This window comes from Chelonoidis abingdonii, chromosome 9 (genome assembly GCF_003597395.2).
Source record: "Chelonoidis abingdonii isolate Lonesome George chromosome 9, CheloAbing_2.0, whole genome shotgun sequence".
Taxonomy (NCBI): Eukaryota; Metazoa; Chordata; order Testudines; family Testudinidae; genus Chelonoidis; species Chelonoidis abingdonii.
This window is the reverse complement of record NC_133777.1, coordinates 4,212,603-4,231,883: the sequence shown is the minus strand read 5'-3', so window position 1 is coordinate 4,231,883 and position 19,281 is coordinate 4,212,603. Positions and strand designations below refer to the sequence as shown.

General features: G+C 46.5%; 1 protein-coding gene across 2 annotated transcripts; it reads left to right on the top strand.

The window, feature by feature from the left end:
* Positions 1-126: 126 nt before the first annotated feature.
* On the top strand, positions 127-11,022 carry RPUSD1 (RNA pseudouridine synthase domain containing 1). Of its 2 annotated transcripts, none has more exons than XM_032762671.2 (6): positions 127-231; positions 1,776-2,017; positions 3,072-3,195; positions 5,888-5,990; positions 6,113-6,214; positions 6,694-11,022. In XM_032762671.2, exons 2-6 carry the CDS (start codon positions 1,836-1,838, stop codon positions 7,092-7,094), a joined length of 912 nt encoding a protein of 303 aa, XP_032618562.1. In that variant the 5' UTR covers positions 127-231; positions 1,776-1,835; the 3' UTR covers positions 7,095-11,022. The 2 variants fall into 2 exon arrangements, with proteins under 2 accessions (XP_032618562.1, XP_032618561.1); XM_032762670.2 differs by lacking the exon at positions 127-231 and adding an exon at positions 394-839.
* Positions 11,023-19,281: the final 8,259 nt, after the last annotated feature.

The window sequence follows — 19,281 nt, the reverse complement described above, 5'->3', positions numbered from 1 at the left end:
CACCGCCACCAGCCCGCGCTCCCCTTGCAATTGGAATTGGAAGCCGGGCGCGCGCCGCGCATGCCCTTCCGGGTAACGTTCCATCCCGCCGCCTCGCGAGCCGCTGATTGGCTGCCTCGGCCTTCACGCGCCGCGGCTCTGGCTCGTGTCGCTCCCGGCTGGAAACAATGTAGCTGCGGCGCTTTTCCGCCAGCCCCGGGCGCAGGGCAGCAGCGGCAGCAGCAGCTGTAGGTCGGTCGCGCTCGGTGCATTTCGGGGGTGGGGGCTGGAAGCAGGTTGTCGCTGCTGGGGACCCTCTTGGGCCAGCGCAAAGCGGGGGGGCGGTTGCACGATTTCCCTCCCTTCTGTCCCCTGCAGGGACCGTCACCCCTTTGGTTGTGCTGTTTTTGCAGCTGGAGCAGCTGTCTCAAGAAGAAGTTGCTCAGAAGTCCTGCTGTGGGCGGCAGGAGGACGCACTGACTCAGCTAAGGGCTGTCGCTGGCACGTTATCCTTAAATCGGCCTCATCATCAATTAATAATCACCTCCCCCCCCCCCCCGCTGGCGCGTCTGCCGTTGCGAGGGGTCAGTGACAGGAAGCGGTGGATGAAGGGGGTTGTTATATGTGGGCCACAACGGGATGTGGGTACCAACAACAACTGGGGCCTGCATCCTTCTTTTCTGCTGCTGTACATCACTGGATGCTGACTGCTACCAAAGCAAGCCTTGTTTTTGGCAGGCGCTCAAACTATCCAGGAGAATATACTGTATAGGGGACAATCTTGTATTGTGCTCTGCGGGTGATGGATGGGTTAGCGGGTAGAATCTTTTCCATTTCCAGTCATTCAGCCTGAACAGCAGGTGATTTATTTTTTATCAAAAAATCAATACGTGATGCGGAGATGAAGGAGCACAACGCACGTTGTGTGCCCATCGCACTGGTTTCTGACGTTAAATGCACACCCTCCAATTTAAAATCATCTGTTGTAAAAAAACCATTCTCTGCCTATATTACTGACAACACTGAATCAGGTGCCAGCAGTTCTTTTCTGTAGTGCAAAGAGGTAGCCTTAGGTTGTAATAACTGAAAGGATTTTAAAACCTTTCACTCGGGATGGTTTTTGTTTACATTTTGCATTGATCGATGAAGTGACTTTCACTTCTGTTTTTAGGGCTGCAGTTTTTCAGTTTCAGACAATATAGAGATGATCAGCACATATATATTTCTGAATCACTTTTCCACATGGATTATACATTTTTAATGGCACAGTAACATTTCTATTGGGTTTTGTAGAAGCTTTGCTTTACTCTGTCTAAATTCGGGGTCTAGTCTGTGTTGACAGCATCCTTTCAATCATGGCCAGTGGAAAAGCCTGTCTGAAGTTCAGCAAGTGCAGTGTATTGTGACTCCCAAATGTTGCATAGAGAGTAGATGTGAGAGGGTTCACTGCCCTTTGTACACAGCTGGAAGCGGGGAATCTATTAACATCACCACATCGCTGTACATCCCACAACAGGTGGGTGCACTCACTATTATTAATTACCTGTGTTGCGATAGTGCTCCAATGAGTCATTGTTGCTGTATTAACACAATAAAAGACAGTCCCTGCCCCAAGGAGCTTTCTCTCTTTCTTTGAGAAGACACATCAGGTGGGTGTAACAAACAGTCGAAGAGGGTGGACGAAGGGAGGTGTGAAGCTTTCAACAGCTGGAGTGAGGCAGTGCTTCTGCACCGCATCCTAGCAGTCCAGTGTATGTTTGATCAATTCTGATGCTTTGTTTTGTTTTGTTTTTAAGGATTTTATAAACGAAAGAGCACACTCCCGAGGTGGAACGCTTACTTCCCTTCAAAGAGCCATGGAGCCAGGCAGCATTGATAATTTGTCCATCCTCTACCAGAGCTCTGACTTCATTGTGGTCAACAAGCACTGGGATGTTCGCATTGACAGCAAGATGTGGTATGAGAAGCTGACCCTGCAGAGCCAGCTGAAGTACCGTTTCCCAGAGCTGGCTGACCCAGACACGTGTTATGGCTTCAGGTAAGTGAGCACAGAAGGGCAACGTTCATCTCAGCTTAACAGAGATGTTATCCCAGTACATGTCCTCTCCGAGACAGCTGTGATGTCCCAGGAACACGCAGCTTGCAAGACTAGGACCTAGAGAGCGAGAGATGAAACGTTCACAGGCCGGGGCAGTCGACTTTGAAATGAGCTACCAGAGCAGATTCTTCTGAACCAAAACCTGGCCAACTTCAGACAGAACATGCTCCCAGATACAACTGTGTCCCACTGTAACAGGAGCCAAGAAAGCAAAGAGAAGGGGAAAGAGGGAGAAAGTAAAGCTAGAACTGCTCCTGAAACCTGGGACCGGCAAAGAGCGGAATCCCATCGCGTACAGTCAGTGCTTGGTGTATCTAAATTATCCACTGAAGCCCAGATCCTCAATGGTATTTAGGCACCTAACTCCCATTGAAATCATTAGAAGTTATGCGCCTTTGAGGATGAAGGCCTAAGTACTGCTCCAGGTGGGCTGACTACTGGGCCATTCGGAATCCCTTTGACTTTAGCGGGGCTCCATCTCAGGGGAAAGCCTCCATCCTCTGAGCAGCTTGCCCTAGATACTGAGATAATGGGCACTACAGAAAAAACGAACCAAGAATTAAAAGCACTTACAGTTAATATATATAAATAAAGTACAAGACATGCCATTGAAATGGTGCTCTATCAGCAATGGGGATTAACTGTAACTATTCCAGTAAAAGCAAATTCAAGTTGCCAGTGTCCCTTTAAGAATGGGTTGTCTTGATAATATGCTGAGTACTTACATAAGGCATTGCATCTTCAGAGCTCTTGGTGTGGGCCTGGACTTGGGCCAAGATCCAGCATGTACTTAAATGTACCTGAGCACCATAGGTTAGCTTTTTATGGTGGGATTTTCAAAGGAGCCTATGGGAGTTAGGCACCCAGAGTCAATGTCCCACATTTAAACTGTTACACCAGACTTCTGCTGTATGGGTGAAAGAGCCAGGTGTGGCTTTTCAGAATCCCATGGAGGGTGTTTCTGACCCTCCCTTGCACTATCTGTCTCTCCTAGGTTTTGCCACCAGCTAGACTTTTCCACCAGTGGGGCCCTCTGCGTTGCTCTCAATAAAACGGCTGCTGGTAGCGCGTACAAGTGTTTTAAGGAACGGATGGTGACCAAGGCCTACCTCGCTCTGGTAAGCGTAGCCCCCTCTACATGGGCTTTGTCATGGTCCATGTCTTCTCGGCCACCATTCATTGCATCCTGCCCTTTTAATGGCAGTGTTACTCTCTGAGGCGTATAAACTGGTGGTGTGTCCTCAGCCATTTTTGATGAAGGTTGGGATTCTGACGGCACATCTTGCTCACAGCTGTTCAGCAGCAGCACCGGTGATGAGGTGCTAGAACTAAACCAAAAGGCTTGACTAACACCTCAGAGTAAGATCGGGGACTGACTTAATTTTTAAACATTCTAATCCTCCCGCTTCCTATTTGCTCCAGGTTTCAGGGCCCATACTGGTTTCTCTGACCCTTCCTTCTAGGGGCTGTGGAATCGCCCCATCAAGAGTAGCATTTCCGGACGAAGGGTCTCAGAAAGCAAAAACCGATGCAGAGGTTGATCCTAGCTCCATACTTGCCAATCAGAGTCTGACCAGGCTGCATGTTTCATGTCTTGAGTTAATGGAACTTTTTGTCTCTGCAGCTGTTTGCGCTGTACAGGTCAGCACGTGTTTATTGGAGAATGAGACTAGTTACAATGGGTCTGTCCTTTCCTTCAATTTTGACCATGGATCCTCTGCCCATGGTCTGTCCTCATCCCTCCGTCTCTCTTAACATGGTGATTTCTGCTGCCGCCGTGACTAGCACAGAGGAAAACCTCTCCCTGCCTTCACCCCTGCTATCCAGCTGTGCATCTAACGTCAGGTTTACATCTCTGAGCGTGCTCAGAGCAATGCCTGTCGCACATGAAGGGGGAGTGTTCTCCGAACCTGACCAGCATCAGCCCTGAGGAATCTCAGCCAAAAAGACAGGCCCACAGTGGTGCTCGGGGCTGCCCACGCTCAGCTTTTTTCTAGGCTGTGGGTCATGATGGTTTCCCTGTGACCTGTCTGCATTAATCTCCTGACCCCGAGGCCAGTTGTGCCCAGGAGCTTTAGATTTGGGAGAGGGTTTTTTTAAATCTGTCACTGATCATGTCACTAGGGCTCCTTCTTGGGTGTGCCAAGTCTCTACACCTGGAGGATCCCAGACCTTGCTGTTGAATGCCTAGTATTCTGCCCTTTGCAGAGCTAATGCCTAGCTTGGTCAAATAAAATCTCTGCTGGCTTTTGGTTGAGGTGCAATTTCCAGCAGGCAGGCCATTATTTCTTGTTGTAGAAAGTTCATGTTGACCCTCCCATTGTGAATTTTCCAAGCATGCACTGTGGCACCAGCTCTTTAGGCAGCAAGCAAAATGGACCATGAGCTGTGCCCTTTTTCTGTATTGTGTGTTTCTACGTAAGTGGAGGCACATGATGCTGGCCCTGAAGAGGGTTTTCCGTGAGGCGATGTGGCGCTGCAGACATCAGAACAATTTGATTCTGAAGCAATCTTGAGTGAAGGCAGCCGGGTTGAGGTGGGGGAATACACCAAGATTATTGAATTCCTTAAATACAAGGATTCCTTCGTCTTAGTAGCTGAGGATAACCATGTGTGATTGCCTGTGCTCTTGTGTGTTATTCTCTTTTGAACTTCGGTTTTCATGAAACGTTTCTAATCTCTGCTTTTTAATAACAACAGCGAGCACAGTTGAAAAAAGATGGTAATTAGTTCTTCCATCCTGACTCACCAAAGCATTTAAGCACATGTCTAACTTTGAAGTCGATGTGATTTAACCATATGCTTAAAATAGACACTAAAGAGACAGGAGTGAAAGAAATGCCAAAGATCAGCTCCAGTATGCAATGTCCCTTTTTCATACTGAGCAAGGAACTCCTTTCCCACTGTTGGCTGTTGTTAGCCCCAGATGTTTCAGAGACAGCCGTTATGTGAATATGGTTTTATGTTTATAGCTATGAGCTGAGGGGAATTATCTGCCTAGCAATCTGGCTGAGTCCTTAATTCAGAACCAATTGCAGACAAACGGCTTATTATCAGTGACATTTGGATGGTGTAGCAGGAGAAAACGAACATATGTTGAGTAAATGTAACTTGGCGTTGCTTCTGAGACAGAATCAATTTGTCCAGCAGAACTGAGGGATGTCAAACATTTCCTCACAGAGGCATCTTAGGAAGCACTGTTCTTGCTTCTGGAGATAATTATTGATACTCACTGTTAATGTTGCAGGTGTTAGGAAGCACTCGATCAACAGTCTCTATGATAATTCACCCAAGATTTTATATATACTGTATATATGTGAGTGTGTATATACGTGCGTATGTTAGTATTGCTTTCAGAGTGGGTATTCTTTGTGCGAATTGTGTCTGAACTGTATTTTCTGTGTCGTATTAACAGACGGATGCTGCAGCCATTGACATGTAGAATCGGGTACTCAGGTTCTGAATCTGAAAGTGACAGCACATAGTAGCTTCGTTGGAGTCCAATGGGCTCTACAGAGATGCAGTGGTCTGCGTGCGCACTGTCAGTTCCAGGATCGAAACCTTAGATCATAAGCTCTTTGGGGCTGGGACTTTGCCTTCTTCTGTGTGAGCTTGATTTTTGTGTCAAGCTTCCGTTTTCTTGGGGGAACAGTTGTGCCCAGAGTCGATGGCCCAGAAGAGGTTCCAAGTTTGTTAAATTGCAATTTATTACTGGGTTTTGTTTTTTTCAGTGACCTGGAATTGTTCTGATCTGAGTTTCAGGGGTTGGTTGGTCCCATTAACTAACTAACTAACTCTTCTGTGCTGCAGGTCAGGGGCCATGTGAGCGAAAGCAGAATGACAATCCGTTATGCCATAGGCAAGAACACGACAGAGGGCATGACCCACATGATGTGTATTGAAGGGACAGAAGGTAAGCCTGCTCATAGATCAGACCCAGTATCCTTTCCTTGCACTGTTATCATGATTGTTTGTCTCATGAGACTGGCAGCTATGACGGATATGGCTGAACTCCTATTTCCCACCTTGTTTTAGGCTGTGAAAATCCAAAGCCTTGCCAGTCAGAGCTAAGCGTCCTTGAGCATGGTTCATACAGTGGTGACCCGGTAACTAAAGTGCTTCTACAGCCACTGACGGGTAAGTGCTAGAGGGCTGAGGCAACCCCAGCATGGCACTGTTTCTTATGTTAGGGAAAGCCAGGCCGTAGGGCCTTGAGTAGGAAGCAGAGCTTTTCTGCTGACTCACCTTGACAATGGTGCTGGGTGGGTCACATCAGCTAAAATATTGAGTCTCTCTCTGAGGCAAGAGAGCTAGAGAGAAGGAGCAGGATATCCTGCAGGGAGAAACTCTACTCAGCTGGCATTTGCAGTCCTGGGCCTTTTCTCCACTGTTGTGATTGGTTGTGCAGTGTGGACCAGAAGCATTTAAGGGCTAGGATGAAGTGAAAATCAAACTCATTGTCAATCATGACCTAAAATGGGTCTTGAGCCTGAGTCTCCAACGGTCAAAGAGTATGATGCATTCTCTCCCAACAGCACGGGTGTCAAGAGCCAGGGATTCAGTGGCAATATTTGAATTCTGTACCCTTTACGCTTTCATTCCCATGTTCCATTTAGGCAGGACGCACCAGCTCCGGGTTCACTGCAGTGCTGCTGGACACCCCATAGTGGGAGACTTCACGTACAGCTTTAAGAAGGACAGTGACCCGTACAGAATGATGCTGCATGCCTACTACCTGCAGATCCCTACCAGGAAGGAACTGATTGAGGTGAGTGCCCCGGACCCCTTTCTGACCTCTCTGGATAGCAACTGGGTCCCTCAACGTGTTGTGCACCAACTGGATGAGATGATCCAGGAACTGAAGGACAAGACTATCCGGGCAGAGGAAGAGGAGAGGAGCCAGGAAGCATTGTTTAGTAGTGGAGGAGAGGAGATGCCGAGCAAAACCAAGACCCTGGAGAGAGAGGAAGAACGAGCCAAGTGTGAGCAGTGGTTGGCGGAGTGGGCCTTGGCATGAGATGCTGCTGTTACTGTGCATTTCAAGCCCAATATTCCATTTACTCACTGTGGGACATGACAGACAACCCCTCCCCTCCCCACCCCCCAAGGACCCAACGCCACCTCACGTCAGCACTTTTTTATGCCGAGCTATCTTTGAATGAATCCTCTGAGGGTCCATTTCCGGGTCTGAAATGTGACTTATTTTAGCATCAAGTAGAATTTTGTTTTTCATGAGTCAAGCTCCACCCCACCACTGGATGCACTTTTCCTTGTTCTGCAACTCAGCTATGGGATTTGAATGTCATGTACCATATCAGAAATGAGGCAGATGCCCCGTTGGACTGCACCTTTGTATTAGTGCTAAACTGCTGGGTGGGCGTCAGCAGAGCTGATCCATTTATGATGTTCATGCAGAGAACGGTGGAGCTCCTTTCAAACCTGTAGAACTAAAACATTGCCAAGATACAATCAATTTAAAAGGAGTCGGTCATGGAGGAGAGAAGGTGTGGACCTTAAGCCTTTCTGGGTGGAATCTTTGGATCTGCTTTCACTTCCCCATTCCCACCTACTGAGTGATCATGTCCATGCGCTGAGTCCTTTTAGCTATTGCTGTCTTCCAGTGCAGGACATAAAGAAATATCATGCAGCATTTTTCATTGATCCGACTGAAAGGATGAGAGTCATACCAACCAGCCATGTGCTTTGCCAATAAATCCCTATGTGGGTGAACCCCAGTTAAACAGAGCTGCTGGGAGGGTCCTCTAATTGGAGTGTAGGACTCACTACCTTTCCCAAATCTGCATTTAGACCATTTGTATTTTTAAAAGGTTTTTAATTGAATTTTAAACTTTCTAAGGAAATTTGACACGGAATACAGTCCTTTAGCAGTCGGTCTCAGAAGTTTGTAACATCACACGTCTAGTACGTTGGCACCAGTAGCAAATTAAAAATATCCAGCACCCCAAAACTTTTTCCTACGGGTGGTGAGATTTTATTAGACCGTTTACTTATATGCTCCTTTTCTAAGAGCCTGCGCTTGCCTGGAGATGCACGTCACTCCATCTATGACTGAAAATGTGCTTTTCAGGCAATTCTTAGCAGGAGAACACAATCTTAAGTAAATTCATGAGACTCACTTTGTTCTCGTAATGTCTGTGACAGGGCACTGCCTAGCTTTCACCACTAGATCGTGCCAAACAGACCATTTGTTTAAATTGTTTTAGAACTTCAGCAGTGAGACTAGAGGAAAAACACAAAAACTAAAGGAATGTTAAGGGACTGGTGCACACAAACCATAGCAAGGAAGACTTAGACTCAATGGCCCTGTTTTGGGAGAGTCAAGAGTTGAAGAGAAGTCTTAACCGAGAATTTCCTTGCTTTGAAAATCTCATTCAAACCTTCAGTGCTGCTGTGCTTGCCATTTTTGTGTTTTAATTTTTTCCTTTTAATGGTAGTTTTAAAATAATAGAATAAAACTGTCATGGAATTCTGTGAGACAGTCCATTGATTATTGGGACAATAAACCACGATAGCCCATTCAAATCTATTGTGACCTGTGTATCATAGCTATTTATATCGCACCAGTCACCTTAGTATCTAAGAACTGAGCTTTCACATCAGTGCTTGCCTTTAGGATTCCTTAATCCCCAGCCTATTGTGCATCTGACAGCGCACACTGTTCCAGTGTTGTTATAGCCATGCCAATCCTAGGATATTAGCGAGGCAAAGGGGGTGAGGGAATATCTTTCATTGGACCAACTTCCGAAAGAGACAAACTTCTGAGCTTCTACAGAGCTTTTCTCAAGGTCAGAGTAAAAGATATTACCTCAGCCACCTTGTCTGTTCCCCTAGATGACAAATACATCTACTGGGAGATGAAAATAACTTCACCGCTCTCCCCAGGACATGGAAACATAAACATTCTGCTGGGTCACTTAGCTCATGCTTGGGTTTTGCCCCTCAGAATGGCTCTGGCCACCTAATTCCATGGATGCCATTTGATACATCCTCAGTATAGTCTCAGCTGCCAGTGTAATGCAGGCAGGCTCGCTTGTTTCCGGCAGTGTAGCTGGGATGTTCCCCTTCTGGAGCACATGTAGCTCAGACTGACACACCCACTGGGAGAAGGATTTGTGTCTTATAGAATTACCTCTCATTGCACCAGTGGATGCACGTATGTGTCTGCAGTTTCCAGTAACTGTATGGAATTGCCATGAAATGGGTCTTCGAGATAACAGTTCATCATCAGAGCTTTTGCTGCATTATTAAGAGAACCTTCCTCTTTGGCACTTTATTGCTTGATATTTTGTGCGTGTGTTGCAGGCAGTTAGGGCCAGAAAATACCTAGTGGGTCATTATTTTTCATGGTTCTTCTCGACACTATTCCCACTCATATCTGAAGCAGTGATCCGCTGATCGATGAATGTGAATTGACCCTAAGGGACAGTCATTAGGAGCAAAGCGTTCAGCAAATTTTAGTAGCTATAGGAAGCAAAGACTCTAGCTTGGTTTTGCTTTAGTATCTGAACCTCCCCATTGAGTATCCTAGTTCAGCTGCTGCTATTTTGCCAGGCAGGCAGTCTCATCCAGTAGAGAACGTATCTCTGGCTCCAGGGACTGCTGGAGATTGTGTTAGTCAAAGGACGTGACGTGCATCAGTTGGCTGAAGCATGATCATAGGAGTCACGATCTTGAGAAGCAATTCATGGAGTAGCATTAGCATTGGCTCAAGGCAGTCCTGATTATCAGCATTACTGGCTGGAGGTGACACACTGCTGCTATGCAGGCTAATATTAGCTGCCCATTTGAAGGTGGACAGAATATTTGTGGAAGCAGAGGACCAGGGATAAGAAGCTCTGTGGACAAAACCTCCAAGACTCTTATCAATAATGTCTGCACCAAAGGTCCCAGTCTCTCCTACCTTTGTCACACACATGCAGAGTGAAAGGAGAAATATAGGGAGTGGAGCCTGTTGGGAAGTAGCCTGAGAGATTCCTTGAACTCTAAGCCAATGATGAGCACCAGTATACTGAGTAAGTGACTTCCCTGATCAGTGTGCAAAGGTGAAATTCACTGTGGTGGAGAGATCACACACAAAGTCCTCTGCAACACTTTTTATGCTCTTCACGCAGGGCCTTGTGCAGGGCATACACTGGGGTGAATTGTGCCCTGTAAGAGATTTAGAAAGTGTCTTCCAGCTGAGATATGCTCAGCATAGATCCTACCACCTCAGCATCGGCATTTGGCTCACATTGGAGCGTGGCTGCCTGTGGGCCATGAAGATCTCAATTTGTCTTCGCTGTCATGACCCAGAACTCACACACATACATACACTCACACTCAAACCCGCACACATACAGGCAAAGAGGAAATTAAGCCATTGTGCAGGCAACCTCACTGGTTAGGTGAGCGCAGCCTAGTGTTTGTTCGCCGGTTGATGGACGAAACTTGTCCCAAATGTTTAAAGTCTTGAAAACATTCCATCCAAAACCCTGTGGACCAAATGTTGGTGCACAGACCACAGCATCCCCTGACTGCTCTGCATGCCCAAGAGGGTTTAGACTTTATGTATTGCACTTTTATCCAATGTTCCAGGAATCAGAGATGAATATTTTTTTCCTGAAATTTTATGAATTGTGGATTGAGAAATATATTTTGCAGTAACACTTTCACACTGCTTCCACCCTGGAACCCTGTTGTACAGTGTTTGCTCTTCTTTAGATCCTCAGCTGTGTTTATCGTGTGGTAGAGATTTGACAGTTACTTCCCTTGGGTAATTTGCTAGGAGCCTTAAGTTGATCTATTTATATATTTATAATGTGGTGTGGGTAGTTTTTGTGGGAGTGTTTTGTGACATGTTGTAAACCTCAGAATAATCCTTGTTGTTTATTGTTAATGCATTTGTGAACATTCCTGTAATAAACCACTAAGTGTGCATTGTGTTTGTACCAATGGCCTGTTTAATTCACACAGACAGGGTGTTGCATGAAAAGAATGCTGCCATATAAAAAAAATAAATAGCCAGTGTCTTTAGCCCCTTAAATAAAGGCAAAGCTTTCTGCACTGCTCCTCCCGGTATCCTGACGAGGAATTATCTCCATTCTACAAATGCTACTAGACACATTTCCTTTTCTTTGCTAAAGGAACAGACTCTGTGGAACACCAAGGAGGGTCCTGTGGGTAGGTTCAATTCCATGCTCCCCCACTGGTTGCCTGTGTGAACGTGGGATAAGTCATGTTGTCACTCTGTGACTCAGTTCCCCACCTGAGTAATAGTAGCAGCGCTACCCTTCCTTACAGGGGAGTTCTGAGGATGCATTCATTAAAATTGGGAGGCCTCCAGTGATGAGGGTCAGATAAGGGCCTCAGGGAGATAAACCATTTCCTCCATAGTGATCTTGGAGGGAAAAGTAAGAATGACGCGTAGTTTAAAGGGGTGCTTTGTTCATTGCAGCCCAGTTACTGTCTCCATAATCTTCCCTAAAAAAACAACAAGGAGGCCGGTGGCACCTTAAAGACTAACAGATTTATTTGGGCATAAGCTTTCGTGGGTAAAGAAAAAAAGCTTTTGCCCAAATAAATTTGTTAATCTTTAAGGTGCTACCGGACTCCTTGTTTTTGTGGATACAGACTAATATGGCTACCCCCTGATACTTGATTCTCTTACCTGTATTCATGGCCTAGATGAACCCTCCTCCCACATCCCCTCTGCACACACACACACTAGCTGAAACCAGATACCTCCATATCATGTACACAGAGCGAGACTTTTGACCGTCTTTGTGATTTACCTAACCCGGTCACCTAGACTCAGGCCAGCGACAGGCAGGGAAGGAACATGCTCTCCCTGACCTGCTCTTGAGCTTCTTGGCTTCTTTGGAGGTGGAGCTGGAGGGTGAGTCTAGTTCATCAAACTTCATGTTCTCCTTGTTCAGACATGAGCTTGGATGAGTCACTGTGCATCTAGGATGTTATTTTCATTCATCAGAGCAGAGCATCAGCCCCTTGCTCAGAGTGAGGGGGCAGCGGGAATGTTCTCGCTCTCTGCACACCACCCCTTTTGCATTGCATTGCCCAGGCCGCTCCTAACCCTCAGAATGCCCGAAATGTGACCTCAGTAATCCGAGCCCAACCTCGTCATCCTCCTTGCAACAGCAGGTCCCTCCTAGTTCTCTGGCCCTCTCCACACAGGAGCTTGGCCTGCATTCGCTTGAACCAATCTATAACTGGTTTGGCTTTGAAATTTCCAAATGACGTTTGATCCCATCTACGCTGATCCCCTCTACTCTGAGCAGCCGAAGCACGTTCAAAGCAAGGTTCTTTTGAGCGGTTTAGAAGCTGGCTTTGATGTCAGTGGGCAGAGCAATTGTTTGCAGTATCAAGGAAGGCCAGACAAGCCAGGAGGGGCTTTAAGGAGGAATGAGCACATACTGGCCAGGCTGAAATATCTTGACTCTCCCAACTGCTCACGCCAACCTGGCAAACCTGCTATGAAAACACAGGCTTTAGTTCAGACCGGTCACTCAAGGGAAATCCCATCAATAACAGCTGCCAGTGCTAAGCTTTTGAAGGCTCTCCTGGTCAGCAGTGACTGGAGCATGGAAGATGGACAAAGAGGCTTCATCGTTAAAGAGCTTTTAGCAAATTACGATGAGAAAAAGCCAGGCAAGGCACTCAGGGAGGTGAAAAATGGCCCTAAGCATTTAACGAGAAGATTCCAGTGCATTGCTTTCCCACCACCCCACCAGATGGGAAGCACTGGATGCAAAGATGCCACCTGTGATTTTTTGGTTTCTTGGACCGATTTGCATTGTACCTCATGCTTACAATACCATTCAGACCCTTAATGCCTAGAGCTCTGCAAATCTGCCAATCTCTGTGGACCATGTTTGTGGATCGGGGATGGACTCAGGTTCAGATTTTGTATGTGCACAGGGCTCTGTTAATGCCCCCTAGTCACTAGATGATGATTGAATCTCCCATCCGCAGCTGCATTTAAAACACGGCTCTTTTTTTAAATTGAGAAGCGGGGGTAGGGGTTGGGAATGGATCATTCTTCAGAGCTAATCAGGCCTGGGCCTCTTTGCTGATTCTGTCAGCATGGGGGACAAATGACAATGGGGCTTTTAGTAACCTGGCAACATGTCCCTTGGAAATTGGACTGAGACTTCCCCAGCTCATTTCACACAGGCTGGTAGCAGGGTCTTATAAACAGCTTGGAGCCATGTTTGGGGGTGGAACCAGACACCTATCCGTGAAAGGCCTCACATCTTGCTACCAGTTCCTTTGGTGGCCACGTGTGGAACTTTCCACTAGTAGGTTTCATGGAATCCTTACCTTATAGACCATATATTATCAGTGGAGGGGTTGGTGACATTTTTCACAGGGAAGCAAAAAAACATGAGACTCTTTTTGATGCAGTATTTTAACAAGGAATATGACTGTGAATTCCAGGAGGAGAAGGTGTTTGTCTCCCTAGACTCAGAGCCTAGGCCTGGGAGCCCAGAACTCCTGTGTCCTGTGCTCAGAGATGCCACTGCCTAGGTTTCTGAATACTTTGCAGGTACACAGCATTTTATAACACTATTGAGTTAAGCCTCACAATGCCTCTGTGAAGCTATCAAATAATAGCCCTCCAGTTTACCGATGGGGAAACTGAGTTTCTGAGAAAGTAAGTGATACACTAGCAGTTCAACATCAGAACTGGGATTAGAACCCAGAGCAGGAGATGAAATTGGATGTATCAGTTGTCCTCTGTGAGTTATTTGCCCAGCTCTGCATACAGGGGCCATTCCTGTCTCAAACATCTGCAATTCAACCCTTTCTCACACCTGCCTTTCCCAGGCAGGAATAGGCCATAGCTCTAAACCCAACAGGCCAAATGCCCTTCTGGGGTAACTCTACTGAAGTCAATGGAGCTACAGCAGTGGAGGTGGCACTAGCTGTCTTGGGGCATCTCCGAAGAGTCCGCTTGGCTCACATCTTGATAGATACCTACCGGTGCAGCTGTTTGGAAGTTTTCCTCCGGATTTGTTCCATATGCAGCCATCAGGCTCTTCCTCACCTGGAGAATGATGCCTCGTTCACTAATAACCTTTAATATTATTACTGTAAAAAATGGACTTCACTGTAGATGGAACGGTCCCACTGACAATACCAACATCTTATTATTCTCCTGAGCCAAACGAGACTGAAGTGACTGGATTTAAACATACTAACCACCTGTTGGAGCACAGACATGGTGATTGGCACACTGGAAATGCCATAGGTAGCTAGATAGAGAGATGAGAGACTTGTTTTACTTGCGCTCAGCTAGTTCAGGGAGGAAATTGCGGACAGAGATGTTATTCATAATACCCCTTTTCACATGTAATGCTTTTGGTACATCACAGGTTCTTTATTCAGGGGAAAGTGTCCCTAAGGGGTGTAGTTTCCTGGGTTTAATTCATATTGCTCAGGGTTCGTGCAGGTTTCACAGACCCCTTTGTGATGGAAGTCTTGATTAGGCATCTTCTAGCGAATTATCTATAAGAGCAGGAGAAGCAGGAGAAGCAGCTGGGATTATAGATTATTTTATAATAATCTTATAGATTATCTATAAGAGCAGGAGAAGTAGCTGGGATAAAATAGGACCCGGTCCCAGAACCTTTCCCTACAGTCCAAACCGAACCTCTTTGGGGGTTGATTACATTTTCTATTTCCCCTGCTCTGACCCCTTACTTTCCATTTTCACCCTCCTTTTTCTTTTCCCCATCTCTCCACTGACGTACAGAAAGGGGCACTCGTCTTTAAAAGGGTCTTCAGCATTTGGCTGACGGTGCACATGGCAGTGTCTGTTGGGGTCCTTGTTAAGACTGCTGTGTTTGTGCTGACTGATGTCTACTCAATACCATGCACACTTTAAGCTCCTGTCTTGTAAGCAATGAGCTGTCAAAGTCCCCGTGCTGTGTTCTCGTTCCCAATATTAGACCTGCCCTCGGGTTGCAAGCCTTAGGCAGTCGAAGGCCTTTTCCTGTCGATAATGTCCCATCAAACAGGTTTCTGTAGCCTAATCATCCTGCCAGGCAGCTATCTTTGCAGGAGATCATTCTAAAATAGAAACCAATATAAATGCCGGTATTGACTAACATGCTGCTTTGGGAGAACCAGCTGGGCAGGTTTGGTGTCCCTTGCCTGGGAGTCATTCCGCCGGCAGACAAGAAGCTAAACAATGAGAGCAGCACCCTCTGGCTTAACGGGGCTGTGCTCGGAATCTTATCTTGGAGAGACAGATCACAGAGTCACAGGACTGGAAGGGACCTTGACAGGTCTCTAGTCCAGTCCCCCGCAGTCATGGCAGTGCTAAGTATTACGTAGACCATCCCTGACAGGTGTTTGGCTAACCTGCTTTTTAAAATCTGTAGTAATGGAGATTCCACAACCTCCCTGGGCAATTTATTCCAGTGCTTAACTACCCTGACAGGAAGATTTTCCTAATGTCCAACCTAAACCACCCTTGCTGCAATTTAAGCCCATTGCTTCTTGTCCTATCCTCAGAGGTTAAAGAGAATAATTTTTTCTCCCTCCTCCTTGTGACAACCTGTTCTGTACTGGAAAACTGTTCTCATGTCCCCTCTCAGTCTTCTCTTCTCCAGACTGAACAAACCCAATTTTTTCAATCTTCCCACATAGGTCCTGTTTTCTAGACCTTTAATCATTTCTGTTGCTCTTTTCTGGACTTTCTCCAGTTTGTCCACATCTTTCCTGAAATGTGGCACCCAGAACTGGACACAATACTTCAGCGCTGGGAGTGGTGGCCTCTCCATTGTCCAATGGGAGGCCAAACCAGCACAGAGTAGAGTGGAAGAATCACTTCTCGTGTCTTGCTCACAACACTCCTGCTAATACAGCCCAGAATGATGTTTGCTTTTTTTTTTTTGTGCAACAGTGTTACACTGTTGACTCATATTTAGGTTGTGGTCCACTATGATCCCCAAATCCCTTTTCACAGTAATCCTTTTTTTTTTCCATTTCACAAAGTTCATGTATTTAAATATACCAAAGCTCTATACATGAGGGTCTAACATAAAAACCAGCTGAGGGTGAAGGACACAGAAGTGGGGCTGGAAAGCAATCGGTAAGTCTGTTTTCAAGTAACAAGGATTTGAGGCAAGACTGTGGAGGGTCTGATCCTTGAGCTGCAGTCAGGGGAGATGGGGGTGGCTACAGAAATCCACATGGGGCAGAGAGGTGACCAGCTCCCAACGCTGTGCTCATGGATTTTTGGCACTTGAGGTCTTTGGTTTCGTGTAACTGAGACAGAAGGGGAAGTTCTCACTGCATCACACCTCTGCCTTTCGATAAGGCTGGGATGTTTAGAAGAGGTCACCAAGACAGTAACTAAGGGAGCTTCTAGGCTGATGTGTACATTCCATTCAGAGGTGGATCATTTGATCCAAGACACAGATCTCTGGAGAGTTGACGGCTCGCAGAAGCGCTCTGCTTGGCTTAAGGCTCCTTCCTAGGGAGTCATTTCCCATTTTGTCCATGTGCAACTGATTGTTCCTTCCTAAATGGAGTGCTTTGCATTTGTCCTTATCATGGTCTCTGCTAGGAGCTGTCTGGTAATGAGAGAAGGAGAGCTGAAATAATAACCTGATCATCCTTTCCAGGAACAGGGCAGAAGAGAAGAACCCAGACCTCCTTAGCCTCAATAAAGACTAGGCCCATTGACCCACTGGAGAACACTGTAGTGTCTGTTTCTCAAATGCGGCCACCAGGGGCTTTTCTTGCTGCCGCAGCCTCATGGGTAGTGATTGGGAGGTGGGGATAGGGGAGGCAAAGCAGTAGTCCCTCCTCTGGGGTCACCAGCAGGGGTTGATCCGTGCCCCTTTCTGGAGCCACAAACACTGTAGTTGCAGGTGACCAGTGTGAGTTCCTCACAAGCCCTGGGGTGGTGGGCAGCAGGCTCTGGCCATGCGGTGGCCGGCTCCGTCCCCCAGCTGCAGGGCTTCAGGCTCTGGCCTCAGACTCACCAGCTCCATTGCCCTGACCCCTGCTGCTTCCTCCACCTCCCTCCATCGTGTCCCCCATCGCCCCTGGCCCTCCTGCTGCTTTACCTTTTTAATTCTATTTGCAAATAGAGCGGGAATTATGGGACCAGATCCTCAGGACTTCAGCAGAGCTACACCACCCACCTTCCACCAGCAGAGGAGTTGACCCCTCGTGCCCACAAACTGTTCACAAAGAGTGATGCCGCCAAAAACAACACAGGAAGATATTGTGATTCACCCATCTGTTCTCTATGGCTAAAAGTAGCCAGAGGCACCTCACAACTGTGAGCCTCCCCACAGACACACTTTTCTTTCACTCTCCAGTATTTACATGAATGCAAAAACTGATTAAAATCAGGAGAAGGCTGCCAAACTCAATGGCTAGGAAGAGTCATTATTATTACTTTCTTATTCATCATTGTTAGTACTGCTGAGCTAAACTCATTGTCTTTGGTGGGAGTATTACCTGAGTAAATATTAAGAACAAAATGAAGGTTAAGGGGTGACTTGTTTAAAATCTCAAACTACCTACATGGAGAACAAATATTTAATAATGGGCTCTTCAGTCTAGCAGAGAACGGTATAACATCATCCAGTGACTGAAAGTGGAATCTAGACAAATTCAGACTGCAAGTAAGGAGTCCATTTTTAACAGAATAATTAATCACTGGAACAACTTACCAAGGGGTGTGGTGGATTCTCCATCACTGACAATGTTTAAACTCAGATCGGACGTGTTTCTAAAAAACCTGCTCTAGGAGTTATTTGGGGGAAGTTTTATGGCTTGTGTCATACAACAAATTAAACTAGTAGATGATCCCAGTGGTAGCTCCTGGCCTTGGGATCTATGAATCTAGGACCTCTCCAGGTCTAGCTCATTATTATACACCTCTACCCCGATATAACGTGACCCGATATAACACAAATTCAGATATAACGGGGGAAAGCAGTGCTCTGGGGCGGGGCAAGGGCTGCGCACTCCAGCGCATCAAAGAAGTTCAATGTAACGTGGTTTCGCTTACAACACAGTAAGATGTTTTGGCTCCCGAGGACAGCGTTATATCGGGGTAGAGGTGTAATGATCATTATTATATTTTATTAATAGGTTGTTTTACTGAGACATATTCTCCATCAGGCTACAGCAGTCCAGAATTAATTTTCCTCTTTCACGGGATGAATTTGCAGCTGGACCTGCCAGGAACACAGTCTCCCAACGGACTGTGATCCAAACAAACCCCCTGGGGGCCTGGGGTGGCCTGAGTGAAGGATTGGCATTCTTCCCTTCCACACCCTTTCCCCAGCTTCTGTCTTTCAGCTCTAAACCCCCTTTTTTCTTCATCTGGTGGAGGATGGGCCAGCTCATTCCAATGGTCAGGCCATGGGAGAGGCTCATCTCTCCTCTACCCTCCCCCAGCACAACCATTTTCTGTTTATAATCATTTGTTGTCCGTAACACCTCCTGAAAAGCAGACACCACAGGGACTCACTGGTAACAAAGGAGGATGGCTCAGGGTGCCTTAGCAAGGGGTAAGGATTCTGTATTTGTCCTGTCCGAACACTTTGCTTCCAGCCAGTTTTTAGCTTTAGAAGCCATCACGTTTTTATGGGCCTTTTAAACTGCTTCCACACTTTCCCCTTGACATGCACATCAGGTAATTGTGTGTCTAACAAGCAGCTCTTTGTAAGCAGATGCAGGGTTTGAGCATGCGGCTGGAGCGTGCGCAGACTGAGAGGCCTGGCTGAAAATTTCTGTCTTTTTCTTTAACACAGTGACTCCAGTCTAGCGAACTAATAATCCAGATCAGAGATTGTGGGGCACATTGGTGGAGTAACTGTGCATTCACACCAGTTTGGAATCCAGCCTGGGATGCCAGGCCAGGGAACAATATACAATATGTAGTCTACTCCAGAATTGGAGTGGGAACTCTCTGTGAGCAGACTCTGAGAATGGAGAGTACATGCTGCCTGCAATCTGGAAAGCGAGTGGAAAGAAGGAAAAACTCACTGAGAACTTTTTAGGTCTCTTAAGCAGTGCATGGTGCGCATTGCTATACAGTCCAATCCAATGCAGTACCACACCACAGCTCTGCCTGCAATATATAAACTCTATCTCTAACACAGTTTAAAGTGTTTCCACTGACTTCGAGGAAAGTTTTGACTTACTAGGGAAAG